The sequence below is a fragment of the Euprymna scolopes genome, chromosome 9 (assembly GCF_053919585.1).
Source record: "Euprymna scolopes isolate OS-2025 chromosome 9, ASM5391958v1, whole genome shotgun sequence".
Taxonomy (NCBI): domain Eukaryota; kingdom Metazoa; phylum Mollusca; class Cephalopoda; order Sepiida; family Sepiolidae; genus Euprymna; species Euprymna scolopes.
In genome coordinates this window covers 165462018-165475326 of record NC_136490.1, presented here as the reverse complement: position 1 = coordinate 165475326, position 13309 = coordinate 165462018, and the positions used below count along the sequence as shown (strand labels likewise).

The following is a 13309-nucleotide window of genomic DNA, read 5'->3' as shown; positions in this document are numbered from 1 at the left end:
AGTGTAACATGTTTATTCAGCTCGGAAAACATGCAGTGTTTACCGATGTGATGTATTGGAAAATTCAAAATGGCGGCCGACTCTCTCTCTCGAAGAGGGTAAGTTTGGGAAAAGGTATTATGATAAATAAACTAGACAAAATACTATTAAAAAACAACCGAATATATGTCAACTTATGTCACGGTAACATATATTGGGCGAATTTCTAACAGTATTTTGTCTAGTTTATTATTTATAATACCTTTTCTCAAACTTACCCTCTCCGAGAGAGAGTCGGCCGCGGCCGCCATTTTGAATTTTCCAATCGGTAAACACTGCATGTTTTTCGAGCTGAATAAACATGTTACACTGAATAAAAACACAAAAAATATATCCAGTTGGGTAGAAAAGTAACTTATCTTGCCTTTGATAACATTGTGGGGGTCGCCTGGCCTTTTTTTGGGAACTGACTTCCTCCACAAATAATAAAAATGAAAATAAGAATTCTTATGTGCACTGCAACAGTGCAACACAAACGGAGGTTTATTTCCGGAATAGAAATAACAAATAATAACAAGTTAAAACATAGTTCTCAATATTTCAGAGTTCTTTTTTTTTGAGTTCAACAACAATATCTCCTTCAAGAACGATCATAAAATGTGTTTTCAATCGATATTTATTCAATAAGGGACCAGTTTTCCTACCTAGCGAAAGGGGACGAGTTTTCCCGAGACGAGTTTTCCCGGGACGAGTTTTCCTAAATTCCCTTCAAGAACGATCATAAAATGTGTTTTCAATCGATATTTATTCAATAAGGGACCAGTTTTCCTACCTAGCGAAAGGGGACGAGTTTTCCCGAGACGAGTTTTCCCGAGACGAGTTTTCCCGGGACGAGTTTTCCTAAATTCCCTTCAAGAACGATCATAAAATGTGTTTTCAATCGATATTTATTCAATAAGGGACCAGTTTTCCTACCTAGCGAAAGGGGACGAGTTTTCCCGAGACGAGTTTTCCCGGGACGAGTTTTCCTAAATTCCCTTCAAGAACGATCATAAAATGTGTTTTCAATCGATATTTATTTAATAAGGGACCAGTTTTCCTACCTAGCGAAAGGGGACGAGTTTTCCCGAGACGAGTTTTCCCGAGACGAGTTTTCCCGGGACGAGTTTTCCTAAATTCCCTTCAAGAACGATCATAAAATGTGTTTTCAATCGATATTTATTCAATAAGGGACCAGTTTTCCTATCTAGCGAAAGGGGACGAGTTTTCCCGAGACGAGTTTTCCCGAGACGAGTTTTCCCGGGACGAGTTTTCCCGGGACGAGTTTTCCTAAATTCGAAAGGTGGAGAGTCTCTTTTTTTGTGTTCTTTGAATGTTCAAATATGTAACATAGACAATATGGTAATCGTGAAGAAAGAGAGAGCCTGTTTCCTCCGTTTGACTATAGGTGGCGTTAATGTCTGTCTACCCAGTTACGGAAGCACAAAATGTATATAATGGCACCGTTGAAATAAAAATAAATGTTTAATTTTAAACATGTTTTTTTTGTTTGTTTGTTTTTTGCAAAGATATTTAAGTTTGTTTTTTTGTTTTTTTTTTCAAACATATTTACGTTTGTTTTGTTGTTGTTGTTTTTGCAAACATATTTAAGTTTTATTTTTCCAAACATTTACGTTTTGTTGCTAGTTTATTTTCAAACATTTACGTTTTTTTTTGTGTTTACGTTTTTTTGTTGTTTTTTTTTTTTGCAGGCATAAACTAAATATTTTTGAAATATTTTTCTTTTAGAAAAGTTTGCTTATGCACTTATTGTACCGCGCTATTTTTTAAAACTTTTTATAGTAGTTTCAAGTAATATTCAGGTTTTACAATATCCCTTTTCAAATATATATATAAATACTCGCGGAAAAAGTAAAATAAGTCCAGAAAAATTAAGAAAAAAGAGGGGGGGGTCAATAAAAAAAAAGATAAAAGAAAAAACGTTGACTTTTTTTATTATAAGAACGTAAAAAAATACTCGCGGAAAAACGGCTGTACCCATAAATATGTTTAAAAGAAAAATATAGCAAAAACATTTAATTTATGCTTGCAAAAAAAAAATATATTAAAATTAAAACAAAAATAACGTAAATGTTTGAAAATAAATCAGCAACAAAACGTAAATGTTTGGAAAAATAAAACTTAAATATGTTTGCGAAAACAAAACAAAATAAAACTTAAATATGTTTGCAAAAAAAAAAAAAAAAAAAAAAACCAACATGTTTAAAATTAAAATATAATAAAAACATTTATTTTTATTTCAAACCCCAAAAACCTACCGTTCATTTATGTTTTTTTTTTATTATTATTGTTTGAAATTGTTTTCTGTTTTCAAAATAAACACTTATAAAACAAGTTTTTTTTGTTAAATAATAGGAAACTTGTTTTTTTTTTTGTCTGAACTGTTTTTTTTTTTTTCAATTTTTAACGTAAAAAAACATAGTCTATGTCTTAAACACGTAAAAGTTATTTAAAATTTTTTTTTTTTTTTTTGCAACTCTTTATGTCAAATAAATGGAAAAAAAAAACTTAAAAAAAGGGCAATAAAAAGCATTGGGGGGGGGCAGGAACAAGGATTATTTGTAAATTTTTTTCGCCAGAAACAAGGATTTTTTAAATTTATTTATTAGTGGAAGAAGGGTTTCGGCGTTCCTATTTGGTGCAGTGATCAAGAAACCCTCTTTTTCGGCGGGGTCGTATCCACCGAAGACCCACCACCACCACCGGTGCCAGAAGTCTGCGGACGTTGTGTTTTCTGCGGTTAAAAACGGACTCTTCGATTTCTACCGTATGGCCTGGGCCTCCAAACTGCCGGGGATTCCTAAGAAAATAGTCCCTGCATATATCACGCAAGAAAATCTTCCAATCCACAATTGTGTGGCGAGAACGTAACCCACATTATTATACATGCGATGGTTAGTCGGGATTTTGAGAAGAAGGTCCCAATCATTACACTTCTACACCTCCAACCGTAACTGTCGGAAAGGCTTGTTCTCTTTGCAAGTACACAATCCTGGCCAAAATGTAAACACCTTACCTTTTCTCTTCTGCCAACAATTTCCGTTGCTGGCAAAAGTTTAGTGCAGCCTCTGGGGTCTGGAGCTGGTCGGTCCGCAAGGTTTGTAATATTCATTATTATTTCGTCAGTTATCTTTTTAAAACATTTTTTTTTTTTAACTCTCTTCAAATAAGCGTTTCTTGAGTTGAGACACTCTTCCAATTGATAGCGAAATTCTCGTCTGCTTAATCGGCAACGCTCGGTTATATCAGGCTGTTGACGTCATGCGTCGGACAAAGCCGAGCAAATGCTGAGTTACGTCTGGTTCGTAAAATGCACAAGTACCAAAACGAAATTTTAAAATAAAAATCCTCAGTTTCTTCGTAAACAAGTTTGATGTTTTAATACTTTCTGATTAACTGAAAAGAAAGGTGAATTACGCGACTATTCAAAAATTGAGAGTAATTTGGAAGCCTTTAAACTTTCTGATAGAATGTCATGTATACTGGTTTTAAAATTCTTATCAAATTAACGAGATTAGAAAGTGAATTTAAGTTTACTTTCCCCATCCTCCTAACTCTCGCTTCCTTTATTTTGTCCATTAGCAAATGTTTCTGACAAAGGGAGAAAATTGCTTTTTTTTCTTGGTTAGAATTTACTCATCAAACTCTCATCATTGGCTTTTTTTTATTATTTTTGGTACTTATGCAGAGAGTGATCCGGACGTAACTCACTGGACGCTCGGCTAGCCCCGTAACACGACGTCAACAGCCGGAGTTAGCCGAGCGTCGGCGATGTAGTTCGACGGTTTTCAACGAGCGTCGCCGATGTAGTTCGACGGTTGTCAACGCTACGCGCGTGCGCGACGCAAGAAAAAAAATTCAAAGCAGCAGACGACAATAAGGAAAAAGAAGAAAAGAAAGTAAAACAGTACAGAATCAGATTTATTTAACAACCCTTAAAATTGCGTACCTATGGAAGGAAATATGAACTTAACATATTTGTCGGAAAAAATTACAAACAGAGCGGGTGTCCTGGAATTTTGTCAGGAAAGGAGTTTGCTTGCAAAAAAGAAAACCTGTCCCTCATAGTCGTGTGATGCCCTCCAACAGTCTGAGGAAATACCAACGGTAAATATTCCTCGCATTTTTCTTTTACCAGGTTTTTCCTTAACCCTAACCACCTAACAAAAAAAAAAAAAACATGTTTTGTACAAAAAAAAACAAAAACAGTTTGCTTGTTACCTTTTTTTTTTTTCGCTGTTTATTCTTAAAAAAATTAAAAAAATAACCCTAACCCTAACCCTAAAAAAAAACACCCCCAAAAAAAACATGTTTTGTAAAAAAAAAAATGTTGCTTGTTACCTTTTTTTCGCTGTTTCTTCTTCTTCAAAAAAAAAAAAAAAAACATAACTTTCTTGTATATAAAAAACACTTTACATTTACAAAAAAAAAAAAAAAATACAAAAAAAGTTTGTTTTCCGTTACAGTAAATAAAAGTTTTAACAAATTTTACATTAAGGTAGGTTTCTCTTTTCTTGTTATGTTTTCAGCGCCGTCGCTCGGCTAACTCCGGCTGTTGACGTCGTTTTACGGGGAAAGCCGAGCGTCCGGTGAGTTACGTCCGGATCACTCTTTGCATAAGTACCTTATTTTTTTTTTTTTTCACCTTAATATATTCAGTTCCTTACATCAAGTGGTTTTATTTCTTGTCTGGAGCAATTTCCATTTTAAAAAATCCTCACGTCAAAGATTATAAATGTTGGCCGTTATATCCAATAATTTTATAAATAATAAACAAGACAATATCACCTTACTTACTTATAGTTATATAAACATTTCTTTTATTTTATCATATAATGACCAAATAGTATCGAAATGTTTCAATTTAAATATTTTAAAAAATAATTTAAAGAATAATTTGGCAAAAGAAAAGTAAAAGCAAAAAGAAAATAAAGTTTTTAAAAAATCCCAGATAATGCCGGGCAAAACTAAAGAAACTGATTTTTTAAAATAATATTCAACACCTACCGGTCCGTTAATCGTGGTAGATAAACTTCAACCCTTTTCTTATCCATAGTATGAAAGTTGTCAAATATATATATACATTTATCTAAAAAAAAAAAATAATAATGAAAAAACAATAAACGATGTTTTTAAACTGTATACAAATTGAAATTTATAGCGTGCGTCGCCATGTTTGATTTGGTTGCCATGACAACTAACTTTGTCATGCGCATTAAAGGCAAACGAGATCAATATTACTCAAGTCCGTGTGAGAATTCTTTCTGGTTTCTTTCATAGCACAAATGAACTATACTTAATTTTTAGCCAACCAGAAGAACAGACGACTTAGTTTAGAAGTAAGTCAGCAGCTAACGGTGTTGAACCAGATATAATCTTCGTTATTAAACGCCCATAAGATTTTCTTGGGTCCCCGAGTCAAGACATTATTTCGGCATGCGATATCATGTCAATTGTAAATTCTATGATTGTTAAAAATTATGGTTATGCCCAAGTTCCGCGTGTTTTTCTTTTTCTTTTCTTTTTTTTTAAATTCCAGTTTAAGCTGATTGTTCTACTTCACGATAAATGCCTCGAAAAAGTCCCTTTTGATTAATGCTTACCAGTGTTAAAATATTGTCTTATTCTAGAGGGGTGGGGTGGGGTATGGCAAATTTTTACTTGGTTTCCACCTTTAAAATAGCGACTTATTTTTGGCCAAAAATATTCGCGTACAACTGGCCACCATTTTTAACACGAGGAATTACGTTGCTTAATGTTCGGAAAACTACATTTGCAGAAATTTAAATGTGATATTCGTTTTCAGCATACCTGAACACCTTCAAAAGAGGTCATTTTAAAGAAAAATGTCAAGGTGGAAATCAAGTAAAAATCCCCCCCCCCCAAAAAAAAAAAACAGCCAAGGTTGTGTGCTTATTTTAAACTTGGGGATAACCTAAATTATTCATCTTCCTTCCACGATTGGAGGATGTGACACAAAGGTTTGAAAAGTAGAATTTGAAAAGTCAGTGCTATAGCGTGAAGAGCACTCCAAAAGAAATACTGGAAGATCCGTTGGCATTCTCTGATAGGTGCACCTCAAGCCATTAGCAACAAACTAACCCCCTTTAAAAGGAAAAAAAAAAAAAATCTAGGAGAGTGGATTTCCTAGAATTGCACAGGGCTAAAGACATAGCTCTGACAATAGGGAAAAAGCCATCTCAACAGTGGCCTAGATTCTGTTGTTTTTGATGTTGGGGGGGGGCTGCAAACCATTAAAAAAATGGCACAATTCAATACATTTAGAAAAAAAAAAAATTATAAAAACTATATTTTCATAAAATACCAAAATTTATTATTGTAAAATCACTTCTTTTTTATGTCAATTTCTCCAGAAAAAGCATAAAGTCACTTGATTGACATTTATTTAAACTAGAAATCACTTTACATTATAATCGACAGTTTCACGACTCTAAAATGATTATTTGAATTAGATATATTTTGAACTAAAACACATCATTTAATTTATCCATCCATCCATCCATACTCTTATAAATTTGGGTTTTTTGTGTATTGATGTTCATATTAAAAACCTTTGTTTTTTATTTATGTAAAAAGAAAAAAAAAACTTTGTTATATATAGGCCGTGGAATTGCATTCATCCGCAAAAAATCTAGCTAATTTGCATATTCTTTTACACATTCATTTTAATTAATTCTCTATTAGTTTTTTTTTTCGATTTTCTTATGGAATGATCATTTTTATATATATATATATATATATATATAGTAATTTATAAAATATATATGGCGATTAAGCTACACTGAATATTCTGCGTTTCATCCAACTATAGGATTCGTCAGGCTTCTGCGCATAAGCCTGACGAATCCTATAGTTGGATGAAACGCAGAATATTCAGTATAGCTTAATCGCCATATATATTTTATAAATTACTAACTAGCTCTACCTACGTATTGAGCATTTTTGAAGTAATTTACGCATAAATCTATACTTTCATATATTAAATTTATGCGAATAAATGAAGTAGTTATATATATATATATATATATATATATATATATATATATATATATTTGTTTAAAAAATTTTGCCTACCAAACTCCTCTGTCAGTTTTTGGTCTACAGATATGAAACTTAATATATAGGGTTTTCGAACCCATGTGAAACTTTATATTTTGGTTTTAGCCGGGGAAAATCGGTGCAAAAGTGTGAAAATTAAAAAAAAAAAATTGTCACGTGAAAGTCGAACGACATCATTACGAATATGCATATGTAACGTAATAGCTATTGGTTCATGTTTTAATTTTTAGCCGTGCAGTAAACATGTCTACAAAGCTCAGGCACTAACGTCAAAGGAAAAAGTAAATTGTAAGCTAAACGTTTTTGTTTTGATTCTCGGTGATGGCACGCAAATCATTTTTTAAAAACTTTTTTAAATCATTACTATATATTGGGTTCAATATATATTCGGTTCAATAAAATAAAATAGGACATTTGCATTAATCAAAATATCATATTAAGAATATTTTATGACCAGGCAATGATATATAGGCTTTTTAGACATGTGGAAAACGTTTTAATTGGTTTTCATCTCCAAAAAAGGGCGGTGAAAGGGTCACAACTAATCGGATCATCGGATTTTTGTCTATTTGCTAACTGTTTCACGAATGTGCATCGATTGTTCTCATTATAGATTTATTGTATTAAGAATAAGTAGATTTGAAAACAACTTTTAAATTTTGTATCAAGCTGGCCTAATGGTTATTGTACATAACTCCTTGTCTTAAAGTTTGGATTTCGATCTCAGCTAAAGTACTTTTTTATTTACTTACAAGAAGTAAACTGAATAAATATATATCTTTACACAACGAGTCACCTTCCTAACCACCTCCCAGATTGAGAAAAAAACAGAAGACCTCACGTCTTGACCTATTCTTGATGACACTGCTCAAGGAAAGTGTGACAGACTTCCATAGTCTGTGATGATGCTTGATATTAGCTTAAACTTCTGATCCTGAACCAAAGTACTCTTACAAAAAAGCGACGATATATTACATTCATACTTATTATTCATCAACGGTCTCATCATAGATGCACTATTAATAAAACCGTTTTCATTCATGTTTAATACATAATGCATCAAATGTAATGTGACCGTTAATCTTTATTTTAGTAATTCGTAAAAATAAAAGTAGAAATAAATAAAATCCGGGTCAACATTTTTTCTTTTTTAACAAAAGTACTTATTACTGTCATTATTAGCTGCCACATGTCCATTTTACCAGGCCTTTTCTCCTCCCTCTAACTTACACGTCCATTTTCTTTGTCACCGACTATTATTCTCCCTCGAGCACATGCTGCATTTTTTCTCCTCTTTATCCTTTTTTCTTATCTCACACACTTCCTAATTTGCATATAAGCGTTTTAAGGCTGCTGCTACTAATCTCCCCGCAAGCTAGCCATCCTTTGCTACCACCAACATCTCCCCACGGGCGCATATGTCCTATGTTTCAAAAGCAGGCCCTGAAGGATATGCGTCCTCATTAAAATTCCTTCTCTCCCGAGTTGTTTACTTCTTCGATCTGTGCAGCTGTCACCGTGTATAAAAAACAAGCATTCCGCTGATTCAAAAATGTATAGCAGCAACAAAATTTTGTATATGCACTATTGCAATAGCTGCAGCTTTTTTTTTTACTTGATCGTCACCAGTTATCAAGGCTTGAAGGCCACTCGAAGATAAGGGTTAATGAATGTAAGTTGGTGGTGGTTGTAGACCCGTGCATAGGGTTACAAATGAAAGAAACCACAAGTAGTGTAAAGTGTATAAAATATAATATGTATTTATCATAAAGTATACAGGAGCCACTAAAGTGGTATGAGAGGAACGTGTTCGTAGCATGCGGTTAAACATGGTATGAATGTCTCCATTTAGTCTCTGAAACCAGTGGTGTTCATAGGACTGGTTGATTCCACTTAGTTCTCAAATAGGGGTGATTTGTACCCCACAACACCCCCCTCCCGAGCGTTTCATTCCCCTGGGATGATCATATAGCTCTTTTTCCTGGGGTTGATCTCTATCGGGTCGGTCACTTTCCTTTTCCTGGAGGACGGGCGTTGTCCAGTTGCTTGTGGTGTTACCAAGTCGAACGTGTCATATATCTGGTCCATTACTTCTTGTTCAGCAGGATGTTGTCTTACGGCATCTGTTATACATTTCCGAATTTGGTTTAAATGCTTCTTTTGCAAAATCTTGGACCTTTGATAATGTAGACCATCCACCCGATCCTTTTCTGGACCTTTCCTAGTTCCCATATTGTACTATTATTTTTGTGTTCCTGGACAAATACCTTTTCACTAGGTAAATACCTCTTTTTCGGAACTATAGAATTTGGCAGTTTTACCTATTTTGGCAAAATTTTCTCGAAGACCGGCCTAATTTTCCTCGAGAACATTAACTCTGCTGGTGTCATCTTTGATGGAGTCTTTTCATTTGGCGTGATTTGGTAAACTTGTAAAAACTGTTGTAGCACATTTTCTGTGGATGTTCCTTTAGCCTTCTCCAGGACTCTTTTTAGCATGTCTACAAACTTCTCTGTCTGACCGTTCAATCGAGTATGATAGGTTGACGTTGTTATGTGGTTAATCTGGAAATCCTCGCAGAAACTTTTAAAATCTGCTGAAGTGAATTGTGTGCCATTGTCTGACATTAGACAATCAACCACACCAAACCTAATGTATAATTCATGAAGAGCACTGATTGTGAAAGCCATTGTTGGACTTATAAATTGAAATACCTCAGACCATTTTGAAAAACTGTCTACCACTATTAAATAATAGTTTCCATCCAGTGGGCCTGCGTAATCTACATGTATTCTTTGCCATGAGTGGTCCACTTTAGGCCATGGGCTAAATTGTATTGGGGCGCTTTTGCTGCTAATGCACATCCTTACACGACTTTACCGTGCCTTTTATATCAGTGTCCATACTCTTCTAGTAAACGTAGGACCTTCATTCGTGTAGCCCCAAGGTACTCCGTATGAAAATTCTTTAGAATTTTTTTTTGTAGCTGGGATTACTACTCTTTCTTTGTACAACAGTACCTCATTGCACATAGAATAAACTTCCACCGCCAATTCATCCGATTAAATTTTTTCTTTCATTTCTTTGATGAAACTATCTTCTTCAGCCTCCCTTATTATATCTTCCAAACTGACTGGTAGTTCCTTGATTGTATTACATAGTATTTGTGTATAGACCTTTTCATTTTGTAGTGACACTCTTACTGTGTCTTTCAACGGTTCTCTTGATTTCGGGATTAATCGCGACAATCCGTCTGCATGAGATTTAACAAATTCCATACTGATGTCGTAATTCAGTAAAATGGTCCCCCATCTTTGCAGTCTGTTGGCTGTGTAAGTTGGCAGACCTTTTTTTAGAGCCAAAGATGGTTATAAGCAGCTTATGGTCAGTTTGCAATTAAAACATACGACCGTGTAAAAATTGGTGGAATTTTGTAACACCGAATATGATTCCCTATGCTTCCTTTTCGATTTGGGCAGAAAGTAAAGTTCTTGACGCATGGGCGATCCGCTTAGTGGATCCATCAGGCATCTTGTGTAGAATGCACGCCCCAATCCCATAAAAACTTGCGTCAGTTGCGACAATAATCTCTTGTTTCAGATTAAAATGAGTCAGGGATAAATCTGACGTTAATACATCTTTTAATTTCTTAAATGCTGCCTGGCACTCAGGCGTCCAGTCCCATTTTTTTTTCCATTTTTGATCGTACATTTTTAATAGTACATTTTTTAATCGTACATTCAACGGTGCACACAATTCCTGCATGTTCTTAATGAACGTTTGATAATAGTTCTGAGCCCTAAAAAACTCTGCAATGTAGTTACATTATGAAGTTCTGGCATGTCTTTTATAGCTGTGGACCTGTCTCCCGTGTTTCCTCCCGTCTTTATCTATGATATGACCCAGGTATTTAATTCGTTCTAAAAAAAATCGCATTTTGCTTCCTTCAATGTGAAGCCGTATTCTTTTATTCTTTTAAACACTTGAAATACATGACCTCTATGTTGTTCAACATTTTGACTATGCATAAGAATATCGTCCAGATAGCCTATTGTGAAATCCAAACCACTTAGCAAAGTATCAATTACCTGTTGGATAATTGCAGGTGCTACTTTTATACCAAATGCTAATCTATTGAATTTATAAAGTCCTTTGTGTGTTGAGATACACAAAGGTTTCGAGCTATCTTCCCCTACTGGTATTTGTAGGTACGCCTCACTTAAGTCTATTTTGGAAAAATATTTTCTGCCATTTAACTTAGCGAATATTTTGTCTGGGTTTGGTAGTAAGTAGTGATAGTCCTTGAGCGCCACATTTAATCCTGTCGAAAAGTCTGTGCATACCCTAATCTCTTTAGATTTCTTTTTCACGTATACAGTGGGGGCTTCCCACTCACTATAGTTAATAGAGGTTAAAATTCCAGTGTTAACTAGTCTTTCCAATTCTTTTTCAAATTTTTCCCTCAAAGCAAACAGTACGCTCCATGGCTTTTTGAATATTGGTTTTGCTTCGTCTAGCAATTCGAACCTCATCCTTATTTTTGTGCAGCATCCAAGCTTTTCGGAGAAAACACCTGGAAAAGATTCTTTAAGATCTTTTTTAAGTTTATTGGCTTCGGCTGTTAGGTTTTTGATTTTGTGACAAAAATCACTCATTGGCGAGTCCCATAACTCGAATTCCTGAATCCAATCCGCCCCACATATGTTTGTTGTGTTCCTTAGAACGGAAACTTTTAGCTTTTTTGTCGTTCTTTTTAGTGAGACATTAATAAATAACTCACCCTAAAAATTTATGTTTTCATCAGTTACTGATCTTGCGACTGTATTCGTCAGTGGGCTTTCTTATTCTCTGCCATGTGTGAAAATTTATAATTGATAAATCCGACCCTGAATCAGCCTGCAGTTTTACTTCTTTATTTCTGATTCTCACTGTAACACATTTCCTTATGTTCTCTGTTGGTGAAGGGTCAATTTTTGCAGTTTCTATGTAGCTCTTTTTTGCTACCTTTGTTCTACAGTATGAGGCCTTGTGCCCTGCTCGCTTGCATAGGTCACATGTTATTTTCCTTTGGTACTGACATGCATTGTACCCATGAGGCCCTCCACATTTGCTACCAAGGGTCCTAGAATTTTGTCTATCCTGATAATTTTGTGAAGGGTTATTTTTGCCTCTTGGTTGGTAATTGCTGGCGGACGGGTGTCCTTTAATTTTGAAGCATATTATTTTTAATGTGAGCGATATCTGATTCCTCTATATTTCAAGAATCTTGCTTCATTGTCACAAACCGCTGACAATCTTCAGCCAGCTTTTGAAGCATCAAATCAGATTCTAATTCCAATTTATTTAGAGCACAACATCTTATATCGGCGTCTTTTGTGGCTATCATACCTTGTGTGAATATTAAGCACTTGAAATTGCCCGCTGTTAATGACGACAATTTGAAATCATCACAGTGCTTATTAACTATAGACGTAAATGTTGTATAGTCCTAACTCTCTTTACATGTAAGATTCATGCATTTCCATCTTTTATAAAAAAGGTTTCTTTTTGGGCAGTATAACTCCATTAGTAGTTTGATTGCCTCGTCAAGTGACAATTCGTTAGTTTTTTTGTTTTTTTTTGATAAAATATAGTCCACAAATTTGTTATGTTCGGGTGTACCTAACTTCTGTAGCAATAACCGAACCTTCTTTTGATTCGTCCATGCAAATCTTCTGAACTATGCTTCAAACCTTAGGTCTTCCTCAAGAGAATAGTGAAATGTATCAGTAGCTAACCAGGTCGCATTTTGGGAAAAAGCCGTGCTGGTTTCTTCTCCGTTGTCCTTATTCACTAAAACTTGTGTTATCAAATCCATTTTTTTATCTGACTGGTTTTGTAGCTCTAAATGTAATTTTTTCAATTCCAATATTTGTTCATTCATTTCTTTCTTTTCTCTTTCCTGTTTTCTTCGAAGTATTTCATTAATTTTAACTGCTTTTCCAATATTTGTTCATTCATTACTTTCTTTTCTCTTCCTTGTTTTTCTTCAAGATATTTCATCAAATTTAACTGTTTCTCTTCGTTTTGTTTCTGTATTGCCAATTGTATTGCTAATTGCTCTTCTCGGAAGTTCTAATTGTTGACTTTGTTGGAATTTCACCATTTCCATTTTTTTGGACGGTATGGAATTACTTAATATGACAAAATG

At 34.4% G+C, this 13309-nt stretch overlaps 1 protein-coding gene and 1 long non-coding RNA gene across 3 annotated transcripts in view; one reads left to right on the top strand and one right to left on the bottom strand.

Annotated features, from left to right (window-relative positions):
* Nucleotides 1-5237, bottom strand: part of LOC145284966 (translin-associated factor X-interacting protein 1-like) — a 378099-nt gene extending 372862 nt beyond the window's left edge. The window contains exon 1 of one of the 2 annotated variants that reach the window (XM_080134070.1): nt 5047-5237. In XM_080134070.1, the coding sequence (XP_079990196.1) occupies nt 5047-5093 (47 nt within the window). In that variant the 5' untranslated portion in view covers nt 5094-5237. Of the gene's footprint in view, nt 1-3055; nt 3190-5046 lie in introns of those variants that run through there. The other variant, XM_080134071.1, reaches the window with a different exon arrangement.
* Nucleotides 3317-13309, top strand: part of LOC145284967 (uncharacterized) — an 87650-nt gene continuing 77657 nt past the window's right edge. Inside the window, exon 1 of the long non-coding RNA XR_013868911.1 lies at nt 3317-4146. This is a non-coding gene — a long non-coding RNA (uncharacterized LOC145284967). The remainder of the gene's footprint in view (nt 4147-13309) is intronic.